This window comes from Pelecanus crispus, chromosome Z, assembly GCF_030463565.1.
Source record: "Pelecanus crispus isolate bPelCri1 chromosome Z, bPelCri1.pri, whole genome shotgun sequence".
Classification (NCBI taxonomy): Eukaryota; Metazoa; Chordata; class Aves; order Pelecaniformes; family Pelecanidae; genus Pelecanus; species Pelecanus crispus.
Window position 1 is genome coordinate 55,943,015 of NC_134676.1, and position 27,570 is coordinate 55,970,584.

The 27,570-nt window shown below is 41.2% G+C and overlaps 2 protein-coding genes across 4 annotated transcripts in view; one reads left to right on the plus strand and one right to left on the minus strand.

The window, feature by feature from the left end:
• The window catches only part of IDUA (alpha-L-iduronidase), a 51,761-nt gene that overhangs the window by 7,042 nt on the left and 17,149 nt on the right, over positions 1–27,570 (plus strand). The window lies entirely within an intron of this gene.
• The window catches only part of SLC26A1 (solute carrier family 26 member 1), a 36,371-nt gene continuing 14,945 nt past the window's right edge, over positions 6,145–27,570 (minus strand). The window contains exons 2-4 of the mRNA XM_009487553.2: positions 21,477–21,559; positions 9,010–9,660; positions 6,145–7,665 (exon numbers count right to left, since the gene is read on the minus strand). Of these exons, the coding sequence (XP_009485828.2) occupies positions 6,145–7,665; positions 9,010–9,660; positions 21,477–21,527 (2,223 nt within the window). The 5' untranslated portion in view covers positions 21,528–21,559. The remainder of the gene's footprint in view (positions 7,666–9,009; positions 9,661–21,476; positions 21,560–27,570) is intronic.

The following is a 27,570-nucleotide window of genomic DNA, read 5'->3' on the forward strand; positions in this document are numbered from 1 at the left end:
ATTGAGTACACCCTCAGTCGTGTTGCAGATGACACCAAGTTGGGTGGGAGTGTCGATCTGCTCAAGGGTAGGATGGCCCTGCAGAGGGACCTGGACAGGCTGGACTGATGGGACGAGGCCAACTGTATGAGGTTTAACAAGGCCAAGTGCTGGGTCCTGCACTTGGGTCACAACAACCCCATGCAACGCTACAGGCTTGGGGAAGAGTGGCTGGAAAGCTGCCTGGCCGAAAAGGACCTGGGGGTGTTGGTAGACAGCCGGCTGAACATGAGCCAGCAGTGTGCCCAGGTGGCCAAGAAGGCCAACAGCATCCTGTTTTGTATCAGGAGTAGTGTGGCCAGCAGGAGCAGGGAGGTGATTGTCCCCCTGTACTCGGCACTGGTGAGGCCGCACCTGGAATCCTGTGTCCAGTTTTGGGCCCCTCAACATAAGAAAGACATTGAGTTGCTGGAGCGTGTTCAGAGAAAGGCAACGAAACTGGTGAAGGGTCTGGAGCACAGGCCTTATGAAGAGCGGCTGAGGGAGCTGGGGTTGTTTAGTCTGGAGAAGAGGAGGTGACCTTATTGCTCTCTACAACTACCTGGAAGGAGGTTGTAGTGAGGTGGGTGTTGGTCTCTTCTTCCAAGTAGTTAGCGATAGGATGAGAGGAAATGGGCTCAAGCTGCCCAGGGAAGGTTTAGATTGGATATTAGGAAAAATTTCTTCACGGAAAGGGTAGTCAAGCCTTGGAACAGGCTTCCCAGAGAGGTGGTGGAGTCACCGTCCCTGGAAGTGTTCAAAAAACGGGTAGATGTGGCACTTTGGGACATGGTTTAGTCTAGTCTACCCTTGATTGGTTTAGTGTGGACTTGGTAATGTTAGGTTAATGGTTGGACTGGATGATCTTAAAGGTCTTTTCCAACCTAAACGATTCTATGATTCTATGACTCTATAATAACATTTCTAGTTCTAGGCAAATATTTGTCAGACTTTAGGAGGACAACGTTGGAATGCATTGCCTCTCAACTCCCATTTAACTCAGCTTAAACACATTCATACCAATAAGCCCAGTGGAAAGAACCAAATACAGATGCCTAGAACAGGAGTGATTGGTCTGTGAGGAAAGACAAACCATAAAAACCCCATTAAAAGTTGTAATAGCTCTTAAAATTCTGCCTGGCTCAGGCTGCTGCTGAGCTGAGCATATTTACAGTCCACATCATTACTGCATCTGCTGTCCCAGACCCAGGAGGATGAGAATTTACCAGCTGTAAATTTGAGGAAGGAACAAGGGGAAGGAGAGCTGGGACTCTGGAAGTGGGATGTGAGCAGAGGAGTAGTGGGTTTCAGAGTGACATTAGGAACAAGAGACGTTTTCTTCCTAGGTATGAGGGTGTGGTTGTGTATGTAGGTTTGTTTGGGAAGGTGAGTGGAGGTCCCATACACAGATGGGTATTGCATCTGTACCCCAGAGCTGCCTCTGTATGTTAGTCCACCTGTGAATACAGCAGATAACACAGCTTCTCCCTCCAGTCTTTCCCTGTGGAAGTTTCCCAGCAAACACCCCTTCCTGTGCTGTGTCTTCCTCTCTTACTGGGCTATGGGTTTTGTACTCACTCTTACTGAAGCTGGGTGGCTCCAGCAGGTGCAAGGACAACTGTCACTGCTCACCACCACTGGAATCCCTGTCTCAGACCTCAGATGTTTCTCCTGAGAGATGGCTTGGGTCTTTCAGGTTTCTGTAACCCACTGACTTACACAAAAGTCAGTGAGTACCTTTGAAAAGAAAGTAGCCACATCTACACTCAGAGGCCAAAAGTCGTCCTGGCAGCCTGTTTCAGATGTGCCACGTGTTGGATGGGGCTTTCCAAATGATTGAGGGAAAGGAATGCTTCTGTCATGGATTCTGCTCAGCCTTCATAGGGTGTGAGGCACTGAGTCCTTCAAAGTGGGACACAATCCTTGACGCAATCAAAATTCTAGGAACATGGAAACTTAGCAGTCAAGCAAGAAGTCCCAGAAAAGCTGTAGTGCCTCAAAGGTAGGATTCTAACCCACTAGCCTCAATATTTAGCCCAGATTCGACATACAGCAATTAGAAACTTTGTTACTGTTTAATCAAGCTAAAACGGCTCATTTTGCAAAAATGTGCATTTGTCAAAGACAAGAAGACATTTAAGTTGTGGAAGGGCAACTAGTGGACTGAGTGGCAGGAATGGTTTGGAAAGGGAGAGAGCATGAGGCCTGCAGACAAGCATTGGGATTGAAAGAAGCAACGGGCAAGAATTCAAGTCCGAACAGGAGGAGTTCAGTGCTGATGCTGAATTCTGTGCATGTGCAATTTTCTTCCTGAACCAGTGATTTCCAGAAGGACATAAAGAGGTTTTGAGTGAGAACCCTGTAACAGCAAAATCATGTTATGTCATGGGGTCAGTGAGTAGAGAAGACTTCTTGGAAGGTGATGGGAGGTACTTCCCTGAAGAAGATCACTTACAGAAAACAGAGGACTAGGAGACACCACCACTGTGGAAGGCTAACAGATAAAGGCATTGCTTTTCCTCACAGTTTTGCCATCTGTAAAAAAGTGTCATAAATGTTCCTCCCAAGAAGCAGATGTGCTCCAATAAAAAACTGCTGAGTGCATCCCTATATTCTAACCCTTTTCTAGGACAGCAAACCCACCTCTTATCTTTTTTTTTTATTCCAAGTTATCCTGTTACTTCAGCACCCATGAAAGGATACCATGAGGCCAACTGGATTCAAAGAACTGCAGGTTTTATTTTCCAGCCAAAAGCACACATTTGTCTCTAGGTCACAGGAATGTTCATGGTTATGGGGGAACCCAAGGTGTCTTTCATGGACTGGACAGTTCTCTGGTTGTTAGTTACCAGTGCCAATAAATACAGCCATTTTGACACCTAGACCACACATTCTGGCCGTGCTGCACTAGTCAACAGGAGAGTTTGAGGTGAAGATTCCCAACTCCTTCACCAGCTCCATGGGACCCACACAGTCCACAAGTTAAGAACCCTTTCCTATTCTTACGTAGCAGTACTGAAGTTTGTTGGATACATGATTTATACAAGGCATCACAGTGAACAAAAATATAGTCAATCTACATGATGGATATAACATTTCCTAAAAGGCATATAATGATTTTATTTCAACATTAGTATTAACCTAGTTGGAATTACAAGCCCATCCCCAGCTCCTCTCTAAGTCACAGTACATAATTAGTGGTAGGAGACAACAGAATCAGCAGTTTTTAACATTTTCGATTTTCAGACCCTTATTCTTGGTATAACGCAGTATAGCAAATATAAACATGCCAGAAAAAGGCTTGCTTTTTTAGTTACCTTTTACATACTCCTTAGAAATAATTTACAGTCTCCCAGAATCCCTACATCATAGCACTGAAAGCTGTTTCCGAGCTGTGTTTGACATTGTCCAACACAACAACTTGATTGTGAGCCAGCTCTGCCAATGAAACTGAAACAGAAAATTATTCTTATGTTTTTTTCTGGTCAATAGTTTCCTCCTAGTAGAAGTCTTAAAGCGTATCCCCCCCCTTTTATGCATAGCCAAGTTTCTTTGCTTAGGTATCCTTTGGTGACATTCTTACAATAAATATGATGAAAAAGAGACTTCTGACTCTTAATTTCTCAGCCTGCTGGATAAGAGAAGGGCAGCCTTTCTTCATTTTTCTCCAGAGACTGTTGCAAGGATATATCTTCCATTGGAATCTCTCCTTTTTTTTTCTTTTTTAAAATGAGATTCATCTAGAGTTAAGGGTATTTTTGCATTTTTTCCTTTATGTCCTAAGCTGGTAGCTTGACCCATAAAAGAAGTCTAGATTGCTAGGATGTGTGTTCTTTTGTACTGAAACAATTTTATTTGACTTCCAGTGACAGCTTGCTTTGGCACAACAGCCTAAAAGTGTCTATACTGATACTGTCTGGCAGTAACTCCTGTAAACCGATGCTCATGCTAGGCCCTGGCAGGACCTTAAAAGAGATATCCCCTGATCAAAGAATGGTTACAAACAAAAGCAGACACAAAGCAATACTTTGTCCTTGGGCTCTGCCCATTTGCTTTTATGACAGAAAGAAGCTAGTCATACCAAGTCAGCAATTTAAAGACTATTGTAATTAAATTGTTTTATGGCAGGAAAATGCTGCCAATGGTCAATCCTTTATTCTGTTGACAGACATTCCTGTCAGGTTTTGCTGCTCTGGCAGTACTAACAGTGTACAGCTGATAATGTTTTTTTTAATAATGAGGGCATGAAAATGTCAACATTAAATCACTTACCTAATATTGTGCTATTCTGAATCCCTGTGAAGACATTTTTTATTTTGTCTTTTGGGAATGCCCTGCTTCTCCTTTAACAAAATATTTGTTCTAGAGAGCCAGACAGGCTTGGGGGCACCTGGAGAACCTCAGTTTGAGTGTTCTTTAATTCAGTGACCTGAGAAGTTGAAATAAGCACGTCACATGATGTGTTGATCTGATTTTTTTTAAATGGCACAGCAGAGAAATGGCTCATGCATACATGGAACCTATTTCTAGAGTCTGCTAGTTTTAAGAGGCATAGATTCCATGCTTGGTGCTGTGTATGAACCAGCCATGAATAAGGAGAGAAAGACGGGGCAGCTGTCCTACCTTTTGTGCAGGTAATTTATAAGCTTGAGTATGAGATCTTGAGAGGATGTTCTGCCAATGCTGTGGGCCAGAACACTGAGTACTAACCGTGTTACGATCAAGATCTAAATCTATGCTTTGTAAAGAGAGAACATGCATATATAACAGCACAACTGACTCGGGGGGTATCATGTGACACAAAGCAGAATGAACAGCAGTTAATGCAAATTATTATAGAAAGTAACCTAGCCCTGGAAAACATGGTTTAGTGGACCTCAACTCAAAGAGTAATACAATAGGAGAAAACAAACAAACAAACAAACATCTGTAGTATGTACAAACAGTGGCGGGATTTTTCCAGCATATGGGGATACACAACTTAAAAAGTGTTGCTCCCTTTAGTTGACCCAGGTGTGCTATTGTAAAGCTTCATTAGCATTGCATCAGAGAAGACCAGCCAGGCAGTTCTGACTGGCCCATCCCCTTCTAGGCAGATCACAGATTTACCTTCCCACCCTATCCCCTTTCCTCCTGTTTCTCTCTGCACCCAGGCAGGCAGTTGTAGGAAGAACATGTTCTGCTGCATCACAGTTCTGAGGTGTTATGTTTGATCGTCCTTATGTGTCCCTGAATTGGAGTTGCATCTGGCCACCAGAGGCAACATACTTTTACAGGATGATACAACTACCTGGGTAACTGTGTGACTGCCAGTTAAAGCCATTCATTTTTCTTAATCCTGTTTATCCTCTTACTAGTTACAACATTGTGTATCAGAGTCACATTTGTTCCAGCATCATTAAGGGTAACACAACCTTCAGTAACTAGTTACCACAGACTGAAGCGAATAACAGAGGTGACTTCAGCAGCAATTTTTGGAAATGATGGTTTTGAGAGGAACCTGTGATGGATCATGGTTTCTTCTCCTGTGGCAGGTTGTGTCTTGAAGCCTATGTAATCAAGGTGGAGAGACATGTTACATTCCACGATATTTTTATACATTTTATCTGTATGCAAATAGTGGGAGTTGTTTAGGAGCACACCTAGAATGATGGAAGGGGCAGGGCTTGCAAGCCAGAATTTAAACCATTATGTGTCCAAGATGCTAGATTGATTGCATTTTCATGGAGATGGCTTAGCCCTCTTAGCTCAAACCAGCCATTTAACCACTTGGGAGAGTCAGCTGACACTGGGCAGACCTTCCAGCGCAACAGTCTCATGATGCATATGTGGGGTCACACATGATCATGGCACAAGGGGCAAGACAATCCCGAACTTCCCTATTGCTCATCACCTGCATTTTAAAGTGAAGGTGCAGGTAGTAATACAACCTGTTCCATCCTGGTCCTGGACTGCATCCCCAGTGGCTGTTCTATGTGGCATTTGACAAACGAGAGCTCTTTAGGGGAGAATGGCTTGTAGGTCCATTGCTGCACACAGCCAACAGTGTGTCTGATAATTTAATTATTGCAAACTGCTCCTCCCCAGCTGTCACTTTTGTAGTGAATCGTCAAGGAAGACACAGGATTAAACTGAGCAATCTGCTGGAAGCTTTTGGTCTTTTGCAAACTGCACAGCATTATGTATACTGTAGAACAGCAGTTCCTGCATACTTCCAAAATCTTTCCCAAAGTAACCTCCTCTTTTCAGAGATTCTATCACTGAGGGATTGCAGCAAGCCAGGAGAACAGAAATGTTTAAGTCCTTGTAGTCTTTCAGGATTTCCTTTAGAGTATTCACTCCAGTGGTGTCCAAAAATGAGATGGAAGAGCAATCTACAACAAGGGCTTCAAAATCAATTTGCTTAGGAACTAGTTGCAGAGTGGTTTCTCCGATGCCCAGTCCATTAGCAGTTGTGTGATTTCCCTTTCTCAGATGCTGCTTTTCCTTCTTCTCATATTTCTTCCTTCTAGCAGCTTCTAGGTTAGGATCTAAGTTAGTCAATCTGTACAGAGACTTTAGGAAGTAGTTTCTATTTGCATAGTAAAGTGGGGCCTCAAAACGGAATATTTTGACCTTTGGAACAGAAGAGAGATTTTCATATTCTAAGTCATCCTCATAAAAGCTGGTGTCTTGGATCTGACCAAGCAGAGTTGTCCGTGGCCGCTGTGTCCGAACAATGATGCATAACATGGAGAAAACAATGCCAACCAATAGCCCTATTTCTGTGCTGATCAAGGCAGAGGCAGACATGGTAATGACCCAAACAAGTGTGTCCACCTTATTCACGTGGTATCGTTTTGGCACATCTCGGAACTTCCTCAGGGCTCCTCGGAGGCTGACAATGATGATACAAGCCAGGACACACTTCTGCAAGGAGTAGAAGAGAGGTGCCAAGAAGAGCAGCACCAGCAAAACCACCATTGCGCTAATTACTCCAGAAACTTGAGTCTGGCAGCCTGTAGATGTTTTGACGAGTGTTTTTGCCAGAGCTGCACTGGTTGCAAAAGAGTGGAAGAAAGAAGGAATGATGTTGCAGAACCCCACAGCGAACATTTCCTGATTGGCTCGGATGGTGTAAGCATATTTCTTTGCACACATTTCAGAAAGGGATACAGTGAAGACAAAGCTGACTATGGCAAGAGGCAAAGCATCTACAGCGACTTGGAGCATTAAGTTGAAGTGTGGTACCTTGGGTGGAATAAATCCTGTTGGAATAGCTCCAGAAACACTGGATGCATACACTTCATTTAACTTCCCGTAGTGTGACACCAGTGTTGCCACAACAATAACTACCAGCTCTGTGGGAAGAGGAAATTTCAGCTTATGCTTATACCGATCTCCCAGTTCCTTAGCAGTGACCAGCACCACGATACAAATAGCACTTGTGATGACATCACAAAGGTTAGCCTGAGAAATGTTCCGGAAAATATTAATCCAGGTAATAATAAGCATCCCATGCCCTTGACTGCGTGGTATTTTTATTCCAATCAGATATTTCACTTGGGCTGTTAAAATGGTTAAGGAAGCACCAGTTGCAAAGCCATCTAGTACGGACTCAGATAGGTACATAGATACAAAACCAAGACGAAAGATTCCCATTAGAACCTGAGGAGAGACAAAAAAAAAAAAAAAAAAAAAAAGAGAAAAAAAGATGAGCCTTAAATGGTACTGCAAATAATTAAGTACAGATGGGAGAGAACTAGCTGGAGGCAGAGATAGCATTTGGCTATTTGAATCTTAAAACCGGAATTATCCTTTGATGTTTCCAGGCTGCTTTTAAAATGTGATTCCTAACTGTTGTGGGATACTACAAACCCGAGAGGTGAATGAGGAGTTTGAGACAGGGTCAATCAAACATTGGTCTGAAGTGACTCCACTGAAGTGGCTTGTCTGAATTTTATTTCCAATGCAAAGAGCAGTGGATCAAAAAATGCTTCTGTTATACCAAAGTCAATTTTCTTTTGTTCCTGACTTAAAGTGAATAAAGTTAAAACTTACAGCCATTACTTTGTAAACAGAACTTGAATGACAACAGCTAAAATCCCTACCTTAGTGGCACTGTTATATTAAACAGCTTTTAATTTTAGCCTTGTGAACAGAAGGGAAAGTGGAGCACTGACAGTCTTCGTGGCATGCCTAACGTCCAAAGAGCTAACAAACTTTCCCAGATCCCAGGATGCTGTCCTTAACTAGTTGCTTCTCCTTCCTTTGATGGCTTTAGAAAATACAGCTTCACAAGGGCATTTTGTTGTTCATAAATGTGACCTGAATTGTCTTAGTAAACAGGAAGGTAGCTAGCTCTTTCTTAATTCATATACATATACAATTAATAGGTAAGTATGTTCATCGTGCTTCCTTCTGTGTTCTCTTGATATCCTTGTGATGGATGGGTAGCAGGTTGGTAAGTCTTAAAGAGCCCAGCACAACCAGTGTCTGAAAAGTAGGCTAGTCAGTCTATTTCCCCTCTTGTCCTTTCTGCTTCTGAATTATCTTTGGACAGCAGTTTGGTAGAACATATTACCCACTAGCAAAACGCTGAGCAGCACATTCTGAACCTGTGTAGTAGTAGGTGAGTTGGTCTGCATCTTTATTAAATTATCTGGGGAAACAGAATTGTGTCTTTATTGGTGAAGTACACAGCTACCGTGGAATTTCCCTCAAGGTCGTGGTCCCATGAAAGCAGCAAGGCCAAGATGCAGTAGAGTATCAAAACAATGTTAACGGTCTTGCAGAAGTCTCTTGTTTTACCTGTGCTTGCTAGTAGCTAAGAAAACCGCCAGCCTCATGCTTTCTCTGAGCCTACAGTTAGGCTTCCTGGAGAAAACAGTCCATCATTCAAGTGAACTGATGCTGTACGTCTCATTGAAAGAGAGTCAAACCAAAGCTTAGGTCATGCAAAGAAACTTTAGGAACTTCATACCTTGCCTCTGGAGGTCAGCAACCACTTACCTGATACACTCCAGCCACAAATGTCAAGGCTGTAGCAATGCCAATAGCGTAGCATTCTTTCCCACACTCAGCATTCATCCCTGCAATTGTAAGGTTGAAGGCAGTTGTGTTGGACTGACTGTCATTCTGCAGAGAGCCATCACCCAAGGCTGATGGGGCATCATCATTCAAGTCAAACCCAGCCAAGAGAAGTTCTCGATCCACAACTTGTCCTACCATTAAGCTTATCAAGCTGAAAATGCCAACTGAGACATGACGGGATGTGCCCATTAAGAAATAGATGATATTGGCAAAGAATGATGTGTAAAGACTATAAATGGGCTTCAGACCTGCCAGCAGTGAGTATGCGATTGCTTGGGGCACCAAAATGATCCCAATCACTAACCCAGACATAACATCCCCCCAAATGTACTCTTTGCACTGGTATTTGGGAAGCCATCGTAAAACAGGAAGAAAGTCCATGACAAAGTTCTTCAGCTTCTTTGGGGTGCAGGAGCAGCTCTTCCTCAGCTTAGCTAGCATGACTTCTTTCCTATTAATCTTGACACGAGTCTTTCTTTCCATAAGAAAGCAGGAAGAGGTGCTGTTTTCCATTCTGGTAGCTTCAAGTGGTCTTTCCATTGTCCCAGTGTTTACTTCATGTATGTGTTCCTGCAATGTGAAGAAAAGGGGTGTTAGGTTGCAGCTCATTAAGGGTTTTTTTAGCACAGATGCTTAACACTAAAAGTTTGTCACCTGATTGTGCTTTTAAGGAAGCATCATCCCAACAAGAAAACCACCCCAGGGCTCCAGTGACACATAATACTAAGAAATAAATCTGCAGATTGAGCCCTTTCTTGCAGACATTTAAGAGTACATTTGATTGAATCCAGTTTGTTTTACTAAGGAGAAATGGAGTTAAATTAGTCATTTCTTTGTACAACAAATATTTCCATCAGTTCTTCCAAATACTCCATCATAGAGGTCTCTGTGATCAGAGGCAGCACTTGATGGTGTGAAATAAACATACTAGTGAGGTAGGCTATGGTCTTTCTAATAATGCATCTTGTAGTCATTGGTGTGGAACTCACATGTGGTATAGTGATCTCTCACTGCAGCTGTCCTCAATGCACAGGAGAAAAATTTTTCTAGTAGAACCTGTAAAGCAGAGTTTTCTGGAGAGCAACGATTTAGTCTTAAGCAAAAATTTGTGCACAAACCATTGATGGACTCTTAGAAGCTGCTACATAACATGGACCTGTTGAATTGTGAATTGTTTTGATGTGCAGCTTCCATTAATTAATAAGCATCTCCTCAGAAATACCACTTTGGTTACATATGGTCCATGCACCATGATGAGATCTCTTACCATCTCAGAAGAATGCCACATGTTAGTATTTTCAGGTTTAAACCCATAGTTACCCTAGCTTTGCTCTCCAGGGAATAAGATAAAACAAGATATTCTGTGGGCAACAGAACAAACGCAGCAGTGTTTCCTATGGTTCTACTGCATGTCACTTTTCTGATACATAATGACCGGGAAAATTTGTATTCTCCAGATGGAGATGCTTTTGGTGTCTCTTGCCTCTATGAACACAATTGTTTTCACCAGAATCAGTCTCTGCAGTTTTGCTCAACTGTCAAATTAGGTTGAAATTATCTTAGTGCATTCATAAATCATTTGGGAGTAGTTGGGGACATGACTGAGAGGCAAAACAGTATGTCATGCAAGTGCCCTACCTTAAACAGTCTAAAAGTAAAAATAGGAGCAGGAAGGTGGAAAATGTCAAACAGGCTATGCCAAGTGGCAAATCTTGCCTTGTGGTTTGCAGTGGAAAGGAGGAAAAGACTTCGAAGAGTGGACGCCCATGTATAAGTACTGGGAGATAAGGAATGGCTCCTATTGACCTAGAAGAAGAGAGTATGTGCTAGTACAACAGTACGCAGAATCTCTAGGAAAGAAGAACTTCTCCAGCCCAGCCTCTCCCAGTGTCATAAACAGCCAGGATCTCTGCAACAAAGCTTTTTAATGCCAGGTGTGACATTGCAATATAATGCCAAAGCTTGTCTTCACTTACAAGCAAAAGCTTTTTCATTCCTCTTTCAGTATCGAGGCAGAAGCCATACCCATCAGTTTCCTAAAACTTGACATACACTCACTGGCGCAGTATTCTGTTGGTATGTTTTAATGATTTTAACAGTTAATAGTAAGTTTAGACTCTGGTGACAAGAAGTCATCATTCTCTGTGTAAATTGCATACTTTTCTTTTTTTGTGAAGAAGAGTACTTTGGTTTGTTAATGTTTGGAAACACCCAGTTAAAGTGTAGAATTCTAGGCTGAGAAAAAACAAAGAGCTTATGAGTCCCAACTGGAAGTATAATTGATAAGCAGAAGAATAGATTACCAACAGCCTGTAAGCTTTTGATGTGTAGCACTCCAAACAGAGACTGGCTTATTACAAAGTCTTCTGTCTGCTCTGCTTAGAAATTTTTTCCAACATTTTAACAAATACCTTTTGCCAGCAAATAGAAAACAGTAAGAAGATATGTATCTGTAACTAGTGCAAAAGTCTTAAACAAGTTCCCAGGTATTATTTTAAATGACACAGCATAATTTCTAAGGCCATGCAAAGTTTAACCGTGACTTGAAACAGGATGTTTAAGTGTTACAGGTATGTAATTAATAATTTGGTAAAAGGCAGAAAAGAGATTCTTGTTAGAGATGTGTGGACTGATTGTCCAAGTTGAAAATGACCTGCGCAGTAGTCTAAATATATTTTTAAAAAATCAGTAGATTTCTATCCATCTGAGTTACATTAAATACTTTTTAGCTCCCACTGTATAAGTTTCTTTATGTTTGTAAGTAAGGTTTATTTCCATCATAAGGGAAAACTAATTAGAATTTAATGCAATTATTTAGAAAGATTGATGGCTATTTTTTACCAGTAATGCCAAATTTACTTTAGACTCTGATGACTGCATGGTTATGGTAGGCAAGATCTGCTTGGACAGGAAATAGGTTGGATCTAGTCTTTGTTAGAATGCAAAGGAAAGATAGAAAGAAAAGATAACTTACAACGCCAAGAGAAATACTTAAGACCATATGATTAAAGTTTCCCAAATACAGAATGCTAGCAACTGTAATAAAGACACTCGTTTTTAAGATGCAAAAAACCAACACTTCCTGTCTTACCGAAATTAGTTTGGAGAATGAGAGGGTTGTGCATGAGGACAGCAAGTCCTATTCAAATGCCACCCACTTCTTACAGCCAAGTGAATTCAGACAGCCAAGAAATAAATACGGTGCCCTTGTTCTACATACTTAAAAGCTAGTGGGCAGTTCAATATCCAATGAGTGCTTTTGATAGGCTGCATAAAAAAGATTGCATTGGCTTCTGTACACTAGGCTCATATATTTAATTGTACAGTTGCTGTCTGCCTCTCTTAACTCACACAATTACTTGCAAGTAAAATTGTATTTACAAAAAAACACCATTAAAATTCACGCATGTGCATTGCTTCTGCAGATTCCTGAGGGATGACAGTAGTTTTTAATACATAACATTAATGGAATATAACTTCTCTGGAAATCTGTTAAGAGATCTTGTGTATGAATGATAATTTAGTAATATATCTTGGCTGTACTGCTTTACTGGATAATCAGAGTAGTAGTTTTTGTAAAAGCCAACAAAATAAAAAGCAAGTATAATAAAGCATGTATCTTCTCAGCATTTTTGATGCTTTAGACAAAGGTCAAAAAAACTTTACTTGTGGAATTAAGTAAGTTCAAGCTAAAACACAGCCAAATGCTGACCAGGGGTCATTTTCTTCAATTCTTTTTCCTCCTGAAAATAACAGTTTCCTTCCTGTAAATAACCATTTATTCTGCTAGATACATTTTCAGAATCCATGTCAAATTAACATGCTAGCTGTAAAACACTCAGCTCTAAAACAAGATGTTACTGGTTTCCATAAACTGTTCATGTTTAGAGTTTAGTTGTTACTTTTAGAACATAGTAAAGCCACACCAAATAATGGAAGGGACGTTGTTACCAGCAAAATACTTTGCAGCTGTGTAATGCAAGAATTCTCAGGCTGTGATCCGTGTAGCTCAGTAATAACTTAGTTGCTTCACCTGAACAAAATAGGATTCCAGCATGGCTGCATGCTATTCCCTGTACATTGGTGCAGCCTAGCAGAGAGCTGGGAGCTTCCAATGCTCTTGCCATCTCCAAAGGCAGGAGGGTGGAGAGCAGATCTCTCTACTCCTGTGCACATGAGTAGGCTCCAGCTTCTGATTCTGGCACTGAGATACACCAGCATCCTTCCACAGGGGTAATACTTGAGTGATATTCAGGAGCCCTAGGGGTGTCAGTAAATAGGCTCCTCTGCTGGTTCACCAAACTGACCCATTTTCACCTCAGCCCATACTAAGTGGTTTATAAGAAAAGGGACAATCCCTATTTCAGGCTCTCCCTCAGCCCCCAGGGCTTCACAGAACATAATATTTGCATTTTATTCAAGTGAAGGCTTCCCATCAGTTTCTGAAAGAGCTGTTCTTAGCAGGGGTGTGCAGATGAAGCAGCTTATAGTGTAGAACATGTTTATCCATTGCATTTGACTTTGGTATCGGAACATTCTCAACTGTTTAATACAAGTGGAAGTTACATGTGTGCACATTCATATACATACGTATCATCCATATCATTACAATGAAAAGTGGTCTTGGTTATTTTTAATTGTATTTTGATGTTTGGAATCTTCACAGTTAAGTTTTTTCAAGTTGCCCTTGACTATATAAGCAAAAAAGCTTTTTTTTTTCCCCCCTGCTTGAGTAGAACCACTGTCTGAACCAATCATTCTTTCAGGTTAAATGCAGTGACTCAGTTTATCTTGTGAATAAGAGAAACAAAGCAAAGACCCGTTCAATCCAAACACACTGCCAACTTTCCAACTGGCCTTAGTCCCACCTTTCTTCCCCTCCTTTCACCATGCCACTGACCTGAAAAAACCTCTCTGCAGGGGAGGAAACATTCATCACAGCACGTTCAGTGGGTTTTCTCTTTGCAGATGCCTTGGCAAGCAGTTTCTGCTGGTACACATATAACCATTCTGGCTGGATGAGCTGTTTTTTGTGAAACAGCACAACCCAAAAAACCTTTATTCTGATGCATTCTTTTGTCTCCCCATCCTGATTGTCCACCAGAAAATCTGAAGCTGTATCTCTAGAAACCCCAAGAGGGAGTAGGCAGTGTGAGCCTGTCTCTCTATGCTAAGATCTCTTAAATGCTGTATTTGGGACAGAAGTCAGATGGTATATCACAACTCTATACTAGAATCGCTCACTTTTGCTGAAATAGTGATTGCAAGTGTAAGTTAGGATAGAGCCCTTTGTATAATTTGAGCCAAGTGATGCTTACAGTTTTCTTTATGTTCAAACAATGAAAAATCAGCTAAAAACCAATGTGGGTGGAGCAGGTTTTGTACTTATCATCTGAGGTTTCATTGTAAATTTGTTGCACAAATCACAGAAAAACATGAGACATCAGTTTAGCTAAGCAGTTGATTTAAAACACTTGTAGGTGTTGAGTTAAACTGCTCATGTTACTCATCTTTCATATCAGCAACCTTTTCTGCCTGTAAGAAACCTCTCTTGGTCTCTAATGGCTATGACTACATTCCTGTTCTGGTTTTGAGGATTAACACAGTTTTGAAAAAAATCCCTGGTTAGGCTCCTTAGCCTCATAGATTCAATGTAAGAGGCGTGTTATGCTTGCAAACCAGACTTTTTTCAGAGGCAAGTACCCAGAAGCTCTGCCCCAGTGCACTCTGACCCTTTATGGTAGCATAAAAACCGACCCAGCAATTGGTTCTTTGGACAGATTTGAACAGATGCGGTGAGGACATTTAGTCTGTGGGACCTGACTAATCTGAAATAAAATCCCCTGAAATGCACATAATGTAATACAGTACTGCTTCAGCACCTACTGCTTTGATTTATTAATCTGCTTTTGTTGTACAGAATTACTTAGAGATGTCAACATAACCTATGAGTTTTAGTGACAAAACAGAACAAGCGAAATTAATGTTTCTCTCTGTCTTGCATAAGCTATTGTATTTTCACCTTCAGAGCACCAGGTGTGCCTGGAAGCAGACTTAAGCAAGGTGCCAGCAACCAAAACCATTTATTTAAACACTGACCTGGCGAGCTTTCAGGCTATAGGCAAAGAACATTGCAGTGCTTTTTAGGAAAATCATGTGAAACTTGATGGGCTCAGTTAATTTTTTGCTATATCTGGGCAAAATATTGTGGCTTCAAAGCATTTTCCTGTTGAGTTTCAATGTTACACTAATCCAAAAGTGAAAGATGAAAAAATATTACAGTTTATTGGCCTCTATGCATCAGGAAAGCCAGAACATTAGTCTTAAGTCCTCTACAAATTAACACTGCTATACTAAGGAGTTATTGTGAGAGTCAAGCAATCTTTTAGATTTGTGTATTTCTAATTAAAATCTCCCAATTGACAACTTCTACTTCCAGCTGTAAATTGATCTAGGATTTCCAAGGCAAGTTACGCTCTTTTTCAAATTCCTACGTTCACCGGCAGCTGTGATTCAATTCCTGTTTTCCCAAGGATTATCAGTCCAGTGTCTCAGTGAGTAAGATGACAGTCACTGACATGTAACAATGCCAGAAGTGATGAGCAGGCTACAATAGAACTCACACCATCAGCCAGCAGCTTTTGTTAAGGCTGGCCCATCAGATCATCCATGGGAATGGTCAGGCCTTGGAAATAAATGATCAAATAGTTTCACTGGTTCTTCAGGGACTGGGTTTGTTCAGGGGTTCTAGAATGTGCTCATCAAAATATTGGCACATACTTGAAGGGAGGGCAGCATTATTCTTCTGGAGAGTCCTAGGGCATGACCACTAAAAAGACATTTTCTGTCGGGTCAAAGAACATTCCTAAAAATGAGACTTCTTGCTTTTGGGAAGGTAGCTGGTCCAAAGTGAAAGTTTGCTTTTTAAAAAAATCTTTCAAGACAGCTTTCCAAGTCCTTAGTCATCAGTCACAAAGCTAAACACTAAGCTGTGTTTTCTGCTCTGTGGTTTTGCTGGACTTTGTCTAGTCACATTAAGCGATTGTAGTGAAAAACAAGTTGATAACCCATTCTCATGTTTTTTCCTGTTGCCTTCCCTGGTATCTTAGTTTTACTACATGCAATAAGGACAATATTTTGGAAACCCTCTTTCATATTTAATCACTATGAAAATGCTCAGTTTTAATAATAATACTTTGAGAACCAGATAAGCTTCATATAGGCCACTTTTTCATAGAATCATAGAATTATAGAATTGTTTAGGTTGGAAAAGAATCATAGAATCATAGAATGCTTTGGGTTGGAAGGGACCTTTAGAGGTCATCTAGCCCAACCCCGCTGCAGTGAGCAGGGACAGCTTTAACTAGATCAGGTTGTTCAGAGCCCCATCCAACCTGACCTGGAATGTTTCTAGGGATGGGGCCTCCATTACCTCTCTGGGCAACCTGTTCCAGTGTTTCATCACCCTCATTGTAAAAAATTGCTTCCTTATATCCAGTCTAAGTCTATTCTTCTTTAGTTTAAAACCATTACTCCTTGTCCTGTCACAACAGGCCTTGCTAAAAAGATTGTCTCCATCTTTCCTATAGGCCCCCTTTAAGTACTGAAAGGCTGCAATAAAGTCTTGCTGCAGCCTTCTCTTCTCCAGGCTGAACAACCCCAACTCTCTCAGCCTGGCCTTGTAGCAGAGGTGCTCAAGCCCTCTTCTGGACCTGCTCCAACAGGTCCATGTCCTTCTTGTGCTGAGGGCTCCAGAGCTGGACGCAGTACTCCACGTGAGGTCTCACCAGAGCAGAGTAGAGGGGCAGAATCCCCTCCCTTGACGTTCTGGCCATGCTTCTTTTGATGCAGCCCAGGATACGGTTGGCCTTCTGGGCTGCAAGTGCACATTGTTGGCTCATGTCCATTAAGGTCATCAAGTCCAACCATTAACCTAACGCTACCTATCCCTAAGTGCCACATCTACACGTCTTTTAAATACCTCCAGGGATGGTGACTCAACCACTTCCCTAGGCAGCCTGTTCCAATGCTTGACAACACTTTCCATACAGAAATTTTTCCCGATATCCAATCTATACCTCCTCTTACGCAACTTGAGGCCATTTGCTCTTGTCCTATCACTTGTTACTTGGGAGAAGAGACCCACACCCACCTCACTACAACCTCCTTTCAGGTAGTTGTAGAGAGCAATAAGGTCTCCCGTCAGCGTCCTTTTCTCCAGGCTAAACAACCCCAGTTCCCTCAGCTGATTCTTGTAAGACTTGATCTCTAGACTCTTCACCAGCTTTGTTGCCCTTCTTTGGACATGCTCCAGAATCTCAATGTCTTTCTTGTAGTGAGGGGCTGAAAACTGAACACAGTATTCAAGGTGCGGCCTCACCAGTGCTGAGTACAGGGGGACGATCACTTCCCTAGTCCTGCGGGCCACGCTATTTCTGGTACAAGCCAGGATGCTGTTGGCCTTCTTGGCTTCCTGGGCACACTGCTGTCTCATATTCAGCCAGCTGTTGACCACCATCCCAAGGTCCTTTTTCGCTGGGCAGTTTTCCAGCCACTCTTCCCTAAGCCTGTAGCATTGCATGGGGTTGCTGTGATGCAAGTGCAGGACCCAGCATTTAGCGTTGTTGAACCTCATCCACTTGGCCTTGGCCCATCAATCCAGCCTGTCCAGATCCCTCTGCAGGGCCTTCCTACCCTCAAGCAGATCAACACTTCTGCCCAGCTTGGTGTCATCTGCAAACTTACTGAAGGTGCACTCTCTCCCTTTGTCCAGATCATTGATATTAAACAGAACTGGGAATTCTCTAAGTACAAATAAAAACTAGCCAAATGGCTGGTCTTGAACTCTTAGACCAGGGTTTGCAGGAAAGATTACTTCCATACCAATTGCAGCTGAGTACGTTTTACAAACCTGTGCCCAGTATCTACCTTATAAGCAATATTTATGAAGAACAGAATAATGACAAAACTTAAAAAGCAACAGCAGTGTGCCAAATAACTGAAAAGAGGCAGTTTTGCACCTTTCAAAACAGGCAAAGAACAAATAAAACCTGATTTCAGAGGTGTGGGAGGGGAGGCAAATCTCTTACCTGGATAGCTTTTTGACAGGAATGTTCAGCTCTGGTTTTGCACGTTGGAATGAATGCAAGTCTTCAGTCAGGCATTGCTCTATTTGCATAAAAGATAATTATTAGCTAAATATTCATCAAGGGAAGAATGGGTAGTTATGGAATCCTGAACTTGCTGCTTGGTAGTGTTGTTGTTGCTTGCACTGCTCTGAAAACTTGGATATATATGGAGCACTCGCTGAGGATTTGAGTTTAAATAATGTGTAAGATTATTAATTAACTAATGCTGATCCAAAAATTATGCTGAGTTCAGGCTAGCACATCTCTGACCTTTGGAGCTGCTTCTCATCTGAGATTTGATCTGGTTTATGCATCCTCATACAGCATTAGCTTGTGATTTTACATATTCAAGGTGTAAGAATAGAACTGCCGTCTTGCCTGAGATTGGTGCATTTTGCAGGCTGGAATAAGTACTCTTTTGCTCAGTGCATAGGATGGGACTACTGGAGGTCAGAGTTCCATTCCTACACATCAGCACATTCAGATCACAAGATCTCTGTTGCTTCTGTGTAAACCAAAGACTGTAAAATGTAGGCAGATCCGCAGGACAAAGACTGACTGTTCATTCTTTGTGAGGTATATAAATGACCAAGTCCCCTCTCTTGTTATGTGACCAATTTTGGATAGGTGCAGAAATGACAAATAATCATCCATCTCTTCCTCTTGACAAAGGTGATAGGTAATGTTTAATGGTAACCAAGTGGTACAGATGAACAGATTGGGCACAAGGCCAGGACTTGCAGGGACTGCGTTCAGTTGGCTTACAAGCTAAGGGATGAGGAGATGTGTATGTTTCTCAGCCAAGGAAGAACACCAACATGCTTGCAATAAGAATCTGAGATTGGAGGTGCGATGCCTGAAAAAGGCTGTGTTGCTGGATAGACAAAGATGGTTCCTCTTTCCCTGCCCTCAGGAGTGCTTGCAGGGGGGTGCAGTGCACAAGCATGTCTACAGAAGGCCAGGTTCCAACATTGTTGTTTATCCCATTGCAAAAAGTTGTTTGCTGGTCTTTAAAAATAAAAAGAAAATGTGAAAATTATGGAAATGTCAAAACAGCAACATGAAGGTGGAAAAGAAAGGGAAGCACATCTCACCTCTGTGACGATAAACTAGTCACGGATTCTTAAAACTACTGGCTGTTACCAAGAGCTCAAACTTGGTGAAAGTAGTTGTGACAGTCTAATCCCAAAAGCTAACGAAGGCCATTTAAGTCTTAGTAAAATCGTCTTTCTTGCCCCTTTCCTATAGAAAGTCTTGTCAAGCATTCCTGTCCCTTTGCCATTCCCAAGGTAGCTCTTAGAATAAAACGGAAGCAGTAGTGCACTCAATCTGCATAATGGATTTTGCACACTGGTAGCAGTAAGATAGTGTGTCTCTTTGGTCTTGTGCACCACAGAATAGAAAATGGCTTTATTGCTTCTGTTAATTTCTTTTCAGGCCTGCAGTATTGCTTTCTTGAAGATAAAGTAACTTAAACTTAGTCTCTCAAATTTGTCCTTTCATCCATTTTACTACCTAATTCTTAGAACCAGGAGTCATCTTCTCTAGGGACCTCTTAAAATGGGCATGCCATCTGCTTCAGGACCAAAGTAAGCTTGCCTACTCTGTTCTCCTTTACAACATGTTTCCAATACTTGGAAACTCAGCAACTTCGACTGTTTGCAATCCTGGAATTTGCAAAATAACTGGGTTTTGCCCCACTATAACATCTTTTTGAAAGAGACCTCTCTGCATTTTTCTCTGACAGCACTTTTCCCAATATCAGGCTCCTAAGACTACTACAGGATGTTCAGGTAATCCCTTGACCCCTACCATATAGAGTTGGTTGTAACTTTGTTTTGCCTCAAGCTAGCCTAAAAATAACACTTCCTGAAATTTTAAAAGAAATAAATTTTAAATTACAATTTTGAAATATGTGAACGCTATTTATGCAAGTGAGGCTAAATATCTCTGGAGAAGACAATTCCACATGGGGAAAAAGTGACAAAATAAAGCAGTGTCTTATTCTGTCTCTAGGAGTTGTGAAAGTAATCAATTTTTGAAGAAAATACACGTTAAGCTTTACTTAACATACAGAAGTACTGACAGCAGAAGGTTCATCAGTGCTTTAATGATGTAGATGCTAGTTCACACTCCATAGCATGAAGCCATTCATGAAGGCTTCAGTTCAACAGTAGTTTCTGAGTGAGCAGCTCCTGGTGTCCTGGTTGAGTTCCACTGACACTAACAAAACAGGACTAAATTCTGAAAGGAATGCCTTTCCATGTCAATGCTCAATTGTGTATTTAAGAAACAATGGTTATTGGCCAAAATAACCAAAAGACATGTTACAATGAAACACCTATCTTTAAAAATAGAAACTACATTGAAAAAAAAGATGACTGTTGACCGGTAATTGAGAGTTTACAGATTATTTTCCTTTATTTGACTTACTATTTATCCTTATGAACAGATGCCTAATACTAGCTGGATTCAGAACTGCAAAAGGTTAAAAGCAAAATACCTGAGGGTATTTGTGAAATAAATGCTGTAAAGAGGTAAAATACGTTTGGCTTTGTTGACACATTTGCTTAAGGATTTCAGAAGATTTCAGAACAATTCACAGCATTACTACATACAATTAATATCTGGTAACCTAATTATATACTTAAAAAATAATGCTAAATTAGTCATACAGGGAAGGTTAAAAGTGTTTGTTTACTGGATTACAATTAATAACATCAAATCTTCAAAAGTACATAGTGCAAATGTAATAGCCTTATTCTTCCTTCTGTGGAAGCATTTGAAGTTCATAAATTCAGCGAATTATAAAAAACACTTAAGCCTAATGTCTGCATTATTTAAAATGGCCTCAAGCCTCAATTAGTCTACAATTTACCTTCATAGCATAGTGACCAGGTGATATGCCTAAAAAGCACACATTTGGTTGCTATTTAATAGGAAATAAGGGAGCACTAAAAAGAAGCATCCACTCTTTTAAAAGCCCCTATGTGCTATGCCTAACATTCCTTCTCTAGGTGTGGCAAGTGTCCAGTGCAGCTGAAAATGATGTGTATATGGAAGGGGGAGAGACATGTTATTGATTAGCTTTTTTTTAAAAAAAAAAATCTTCTGTAGTCCCTGCTGCAGGAGATACTCTTGAGATCTGCAAAGTTCCATGCAAATGTATATATTCAAAACTAAGTAAGACCATCCTTTACTATGCATCCCTCCTTCTGTTTCCCACTACAAACATAGAACCAATTGATTAGCACTTACCAAAGGCACAAAGTAGCTGCAATAGTTCCGCAACAGATTTCTTATCAGCATGCAGTAGCACAGTTCCTCAGGAGCACAGCTTTCTCAAGAGCAGATTAGAAATTCTGTCATGATAACATAAATAAATAGTAGCACTGGAAAAAATCTTTGTCCTGTAGAGTATAATCACAGGTAGAAGATAAGCTTAAAATCATTACATTACAGGGGCTGGTAATCTCTGCCTTCTTACTTATCCCTGCTATTCTGTTTTAATAGAGCCAGTTGTACTACGTGGAGATCAAATAGAAATGCAGTCCTGACTTAGCTTTAACAGTTTCAGGGGTTTTGTATACTTACTTCAATTAGACGAAGAAATACTCTAATGTGTTAAATGGGATTAGGATAGGCGGTGTATGGAACTGTTCTTACACACAGTGCTGAGTTGTCCATGGCCATTAATGGAGTTGTGTCCTTTGGAAAACTATTTTTATTAAAATACATCATGGAGGGGGCTTGGCTGATAAATCATATGTCTAGGAAGACTTTACATACCTTCAGCTGCCATTGAGTATAAAATGTCTGAGCTTGTCTGCCTCGTAAACAAAACTGCCTGTTGTTTCATCCCTAAACAGCCAGAACTGTGAAACCAAACCCTGCTTATTGATTGGTTTAGGATGAACATACTACTGATATTTGTAAATCTTAGAGGCAAATTTACTGTAGCAAGGATAGTCTCTCAGGAATACTGAAGCTTCTTCACCCATTCCTTGCATTCATTTGTAATCTTAACTGGATATTCAAAACACATTTCTGTGTGCAAAGAAAATAGAGGATTTCTTACTGCATTGTGAGGTAAATTTTCATGTTTCATAAGCTCAGAATATAATGTACTTTTATACTGAAAAGGGAAGTATTTTTCATATTAGTGGAAGTTGTTTGGGATAGGGGAAGAAAGAAGAAAAAAGGATTATGCATGAACATGAAGACTATGGAGTGGAAGAGCTATCACTGCCATATTTAATAATACATCCCTAGCCTAAATTGTAATGCCAAAACCAGGTTCAGAATAGAATTACCAGCTCTGAGTTTGGAGAGTCATGTAGGTTTACATCTCGTTGAAAACTGTCTATAAATGCAATCGGTTAGTTTTACCTCCTTAGTTGTAAGAGGGTTTGCTGTATTTTACATCCAAGAGTCAAGAGCCAAGAGTAGACACTGGGATGCCATTTAAAGAGCTGCTCTTTCCAGATTGGGTTATAGTGCTCATTTATCAGTTCTGAAGTATTCAGAAATCACTCATCATAAAAATTCTGCAAGATTAAGAGCAAGGCAGTGGATGGCATATCCATTGTGCCTTTTCACCATCATAAATTATTAAACATCAGTAAATTAGGAAATGAACTCGGTATCATTTAGTGAAGACCTATTTTTTGTTTTGCAAGTAAGTGATGTATTCAAGTTAGACATACAGTTGCCTGTGGGCATGCAAGGGTTGGTCTAGAAACACACACCCGAAAGTATATCTGCCATGCAAATAGATCCAGGAGTAGCTGGACTTCGTCAGACACCACGTGCTCTTTGTACTTCAGACATTAGAGAACTACATCAGCTGAGCAGTCTAGCTGCAGATCTTCACACCTTCAGTATTTAGCTCCATGTTTTTCTTTTCTTAGACTGTTTGTTAGTTGTCCCATTGCATGCTCCTCAATACAGATCTCACCAAGTGGAAACAAGTTTTGAGAACCATAAGATGGAAAAAATTAAACACCTGATAAAAGTAGTACACTGTGCATTAATGGAGAATTTCAGGTCCAGTTACAGTCTGTGAGTGGAACCTATAAGCAACCTGAGTGCTTGCAAGGTGTACACAGCAGACTAAGAAGAGCATTGTTGAATTTGGTTCTTGTTGTATATTTGCCAGCAGGGAGGGCAATCATTCCAACTCCTTGTGATATTACACAAGAGTAAATAAGCTATGTCCTGTGCCGTATTTGAATTCACATACTTTTGGACTGTATTTCCATGTACAGCTAACAGGCAAAAGAACAGAAGGAGCATAAACAGAAAATAAAGATGTGAAAACGAAGGAGTGACAACATCAGTACTGTGAAATGAAAACAGTAAGTCAAATATGTACCATGAAGACTCATTACTGAAGGTGCAGTATTAGGCTGGGTGCTTGAATTAGAATGCTGGCTGCATACAGAGAACAGTTCTGCTGCTGCTTGGAAAGAAAAGTTCAGTGACAGCTTTACCAGGCAGTGCCAAAAGCAGTTATGTGCTTGAAGCAAGCTAGTTTTAGCACTTGGTCAGCATTCCTCTTCTTTGTGCATCTGAAAAGTCACCCTTTAATCTTCATTATGGATTTAGTCTCCCCATCCCCTTTTTCCAAAACTTTTGCTTATAGATGACATTATTTGGAGTTCCATCATCAAGGACAGCATAAAACCACAATGAACATTTTACTTGTAGCCATGTGTTATGCAGGAGGAAATCACTTCCATACATCAAACTCACAGAAAGGTGTCCTCTAGCAGCCCAGCTCACATACAGTGACTGAGCCTGTGTTTCAGTCACTGACTAAGCCTTTGAATTTGTAGTGAAGAATCAGTCAAAAAGCATTTCCTGCTACTGGATTTGCCTTGTCATTATTTGATTACTTCGTAAATGAATGTAGATACAACAGATCTCAACAAGGGATCACAACAAGATCTCACAACAGTCTAGATTATCCATGTGTAGATTATCTGATTGGATATGTTCGCATGTCTGGAGAGGCCAGATACTAAAATACCTTATGCCTTTGCCTAAATTGCTATGCTTTCGTAGCCTGTTTCCCTTTTACATCTTGAATTTGTTTTAAAAGGGGGGAAGTGGGGGGGAAGAGACACAACAGTCTAACAATAATTTCCTAGCAAGCTAACTCACCTCGGCACAGGAAGCTGTTGATGCTTTGTCTGCCACTCTCTCTTCCCCCCACACACAGCATGCTCATTGCTGAAAGAAGGACTGAGACTGTGCTCACAAAAGCCGGCTGAGTAAGAAATGGAAAATCATAGGCTGTGATTAGCATCAGCTTGAAAGCATTCATTGTGTGCTTGCACTTCTGTGAATGTGAGTTTTAGCCAGATCACAGCAAGGATTTTGTGAGTTGCTTTGCAAGGTAAAGGTCAAATAACAGTGATTTCAAAGAGGAAAGAAGCTAATTAAGAGGCTGTATAAATCCAAGTCAAATCTATTTTTATGTATTAAAAAAAGAAAAAAAAAGATTCATCTGAATGCACAGCCTCCTGGCTGGCTTGTAGAAGAGGCAGTGATTTCGAATAAATAGCAGATGTTGTATTTTGCATTTTTGAAGCCAGTTTGTTCCGAAACCACAAAGATTCATACCCGTCCTTCTTTTTGCGCATGTATCATGCTGGTTGGTTGTGTGGTTGGATTAACTGTGACAAGCTGTGACATCAGCAAGGGCTGGATGCTGCCTGGCTGTGTGGTTTTATAATGCATCCTCCCATTATTGCTGGGCGGACTCATTCATGCTATAGGGTGAGTGAATTATGTGTACTATGGGCCCAGCATGGACTGAAGTCTTCAGCGTTGTGCCTCTGTGCAGAAGCTGTGCCATAACTGTAAAGCAAGCAGATTTTCAGTCCCTGCGTACACAAAAGATATAGCTGAGAAGCAAATGCAGAGGACTATTAATGCTAATAAATAAACCCACAACTGATAAAATATGCCAGTTCTTTAGCATGGGTGCAGTAGTCTTTGGCCTTGCAACTTTGAAAAAGGCTCTGAGTGAGTTTTTTGGTCTGCAAAGCTCGTGTGAAAGGCACAGGCTGTGTTTTGCCTGGGGACTGCCAGGGAGAAAGAATCAGTGTTCATGAACCTGCAAAAGGTCAAATGATCGTGGTTATTTTGGGATATGGGGATTTCGTGTAAGGGAGCCGATTTACCATATGTGTAATGATCATAGGGTCGAGAGCAAGTGGAACAAGAACGTGGTAGAAGCAGCTCTGGTGTGAATGAGTACTATATTGTCAGCTTCCACTGAATTCAGAAGGGGAAAATGTTGTTTATCAATTACCCAGAACCCTGATGATTTCATAGTTATTCATTAATGATCTTGTGCTTAAACCTGAAGTACCAGTCTAGTAGGGGTTTTTTGGTGGACATTGAGGAAACCTGGGACAACAACTGCTGAGAAGGCAGCCTCTGGAAAGCTGAATGCTAATGAAGGCTATTCTGCCCTTCATGTACTCTGAGGTATCATTTACATAGCATTCACAGTCCCTTAGGGCCTGCTTTTAAGGTCCGGAGGTGTTTAAAGTACTCAGCAGAACAAGAAGCTTATGTAGATGGTGGGTTTGCAGCAAACAAGGTCTTCGTAACAGCCTGAACTTTAAACTGGCTTAATTTCATTCCTCATAGCTGCAAAAGTGAGTAAAAAACAAGGAGGCAGGATCCTTTTGTGTTGTAAGAGGGACTTGGAGGGCAACAAGTTGCCCTTTTGGAAAAGATAAACTTGCTGACATTTCCTATCCAGAGCTTTTGACCTTCGTCTTGGAGATGCTGTGCTCAGAGCTTATGTGCTTCACTGTCACTTCAACAGCCTGCTTTCCTGGATAAAGAAATAAAACAGTTACTTCTGAAGACAGTTCCTTCTGGAGGACCTGGTAGCAGCAAGTTTGAACTGGTATAGTTTATCAGTGTTTGTTCCTATGTCTTGCCAGTGAACGTTTGGCTTTGGACACTGAGCTCCTCTCCAGGTTAGATGGGCACTTGTGTCTGTTCTGGAATTTTATGATCCCTAAAATGGCATCGTGGACTCTAGAAAGGTGGTAAGCAATTCCTTGGGACACTGTATCTAAGGATGCACCTGCAACAACTGTTTACTCTTGATTTACTCTCGAGAGGGGGAATTTGATTTTCATGCATATTTAGAATCATAGAATCATAGAATCGTTTAGGTTGGAAAAGACCCTTAAGATCATCCAGTCAAACCATTAACCTAACACTGCCATGTCCACTTTACACTCATCAGAACAACAGTGACTGTGTTACCATTGGTCCACATCCTGGCACCATGGCCGAGGGAGTGTATGTTTGCAGGAGCCGGCTTACAAGGCTAGACAGGTCTGGCACACAGCTAAGCATCTCTACCAAATGAATAGTGGTATGTACTATGATCATTATCTCGGCAGACACCATAGCAGGGTAATATCTTAGACTGCACTTTCACTCCTCTCTAAGACTGTAATACAGAAAACCTCCCATGGAGCAGGGTCTTTTTTAGGTGTCTCCCTCATGGAGTGTGCCTTTCAAGTCTGAGGTCAGCCAATACCTTGCTGAAAAAATTTGTTTATTGTTAAGGTGTCATTTGCACCTCACCTCTGCCAACACCTTGTGCCAGTTTTCTGTCCCTCTTTCTTGGCTGCATTTGCCACTAGGCAAGCAGCAGAAGCTCCCAGTGAGGATGTAAGCAGGCTCTGCTGCCTTGGGAGTGGTGTTAGCCAGCCACTATGGCCAATCTACCAGAAGAGAAGCTGTTCTCAGACAGTGGTGAAAGCAAGCCAGATTATGTTAGCTACTGATGTGCAGGGTAACTGTGTCCACCAGAAATGCAAAGGGAGGCCACACCAGCTGAGTGAGAATGTCAGGATGAGAAAGGCACTACTCCGGTATATAGGTATTTCCCCATCATATCAATCCAGACAAATCCAGACCAGAGAAAGCTCTCTTCAATAGAATAGTTGACGGTTACCCTACATGTTACCTTTGAGTTCCTAAAGAGGCTGTGACCTACTGACAGGGGTCAGCCATAAAGCTTTCTATCCCAGGAGATCTTGTTCAGTACGTTACAATAAAGTTTGATAAAGTTAGCTTGATGTGTTATCAGAGATTCAATACTTTACTGAAGATTATCTGGAATGGAAACACTCCCTGCCTGTGTTTTTCTTGCTCTCTTGTTTGTAGATAAGATATTTGGTCCAATGTCTGTGTGTGCACTTGCTTTCCAGGGTGTGCAGCTATATCCCTGGACAGGATCAACCCAGGACAGAAAAGAAGCAGCAGATGCTGGGCACAGGAAGGAAACTGTATCTGTAGGCTAAGGAGC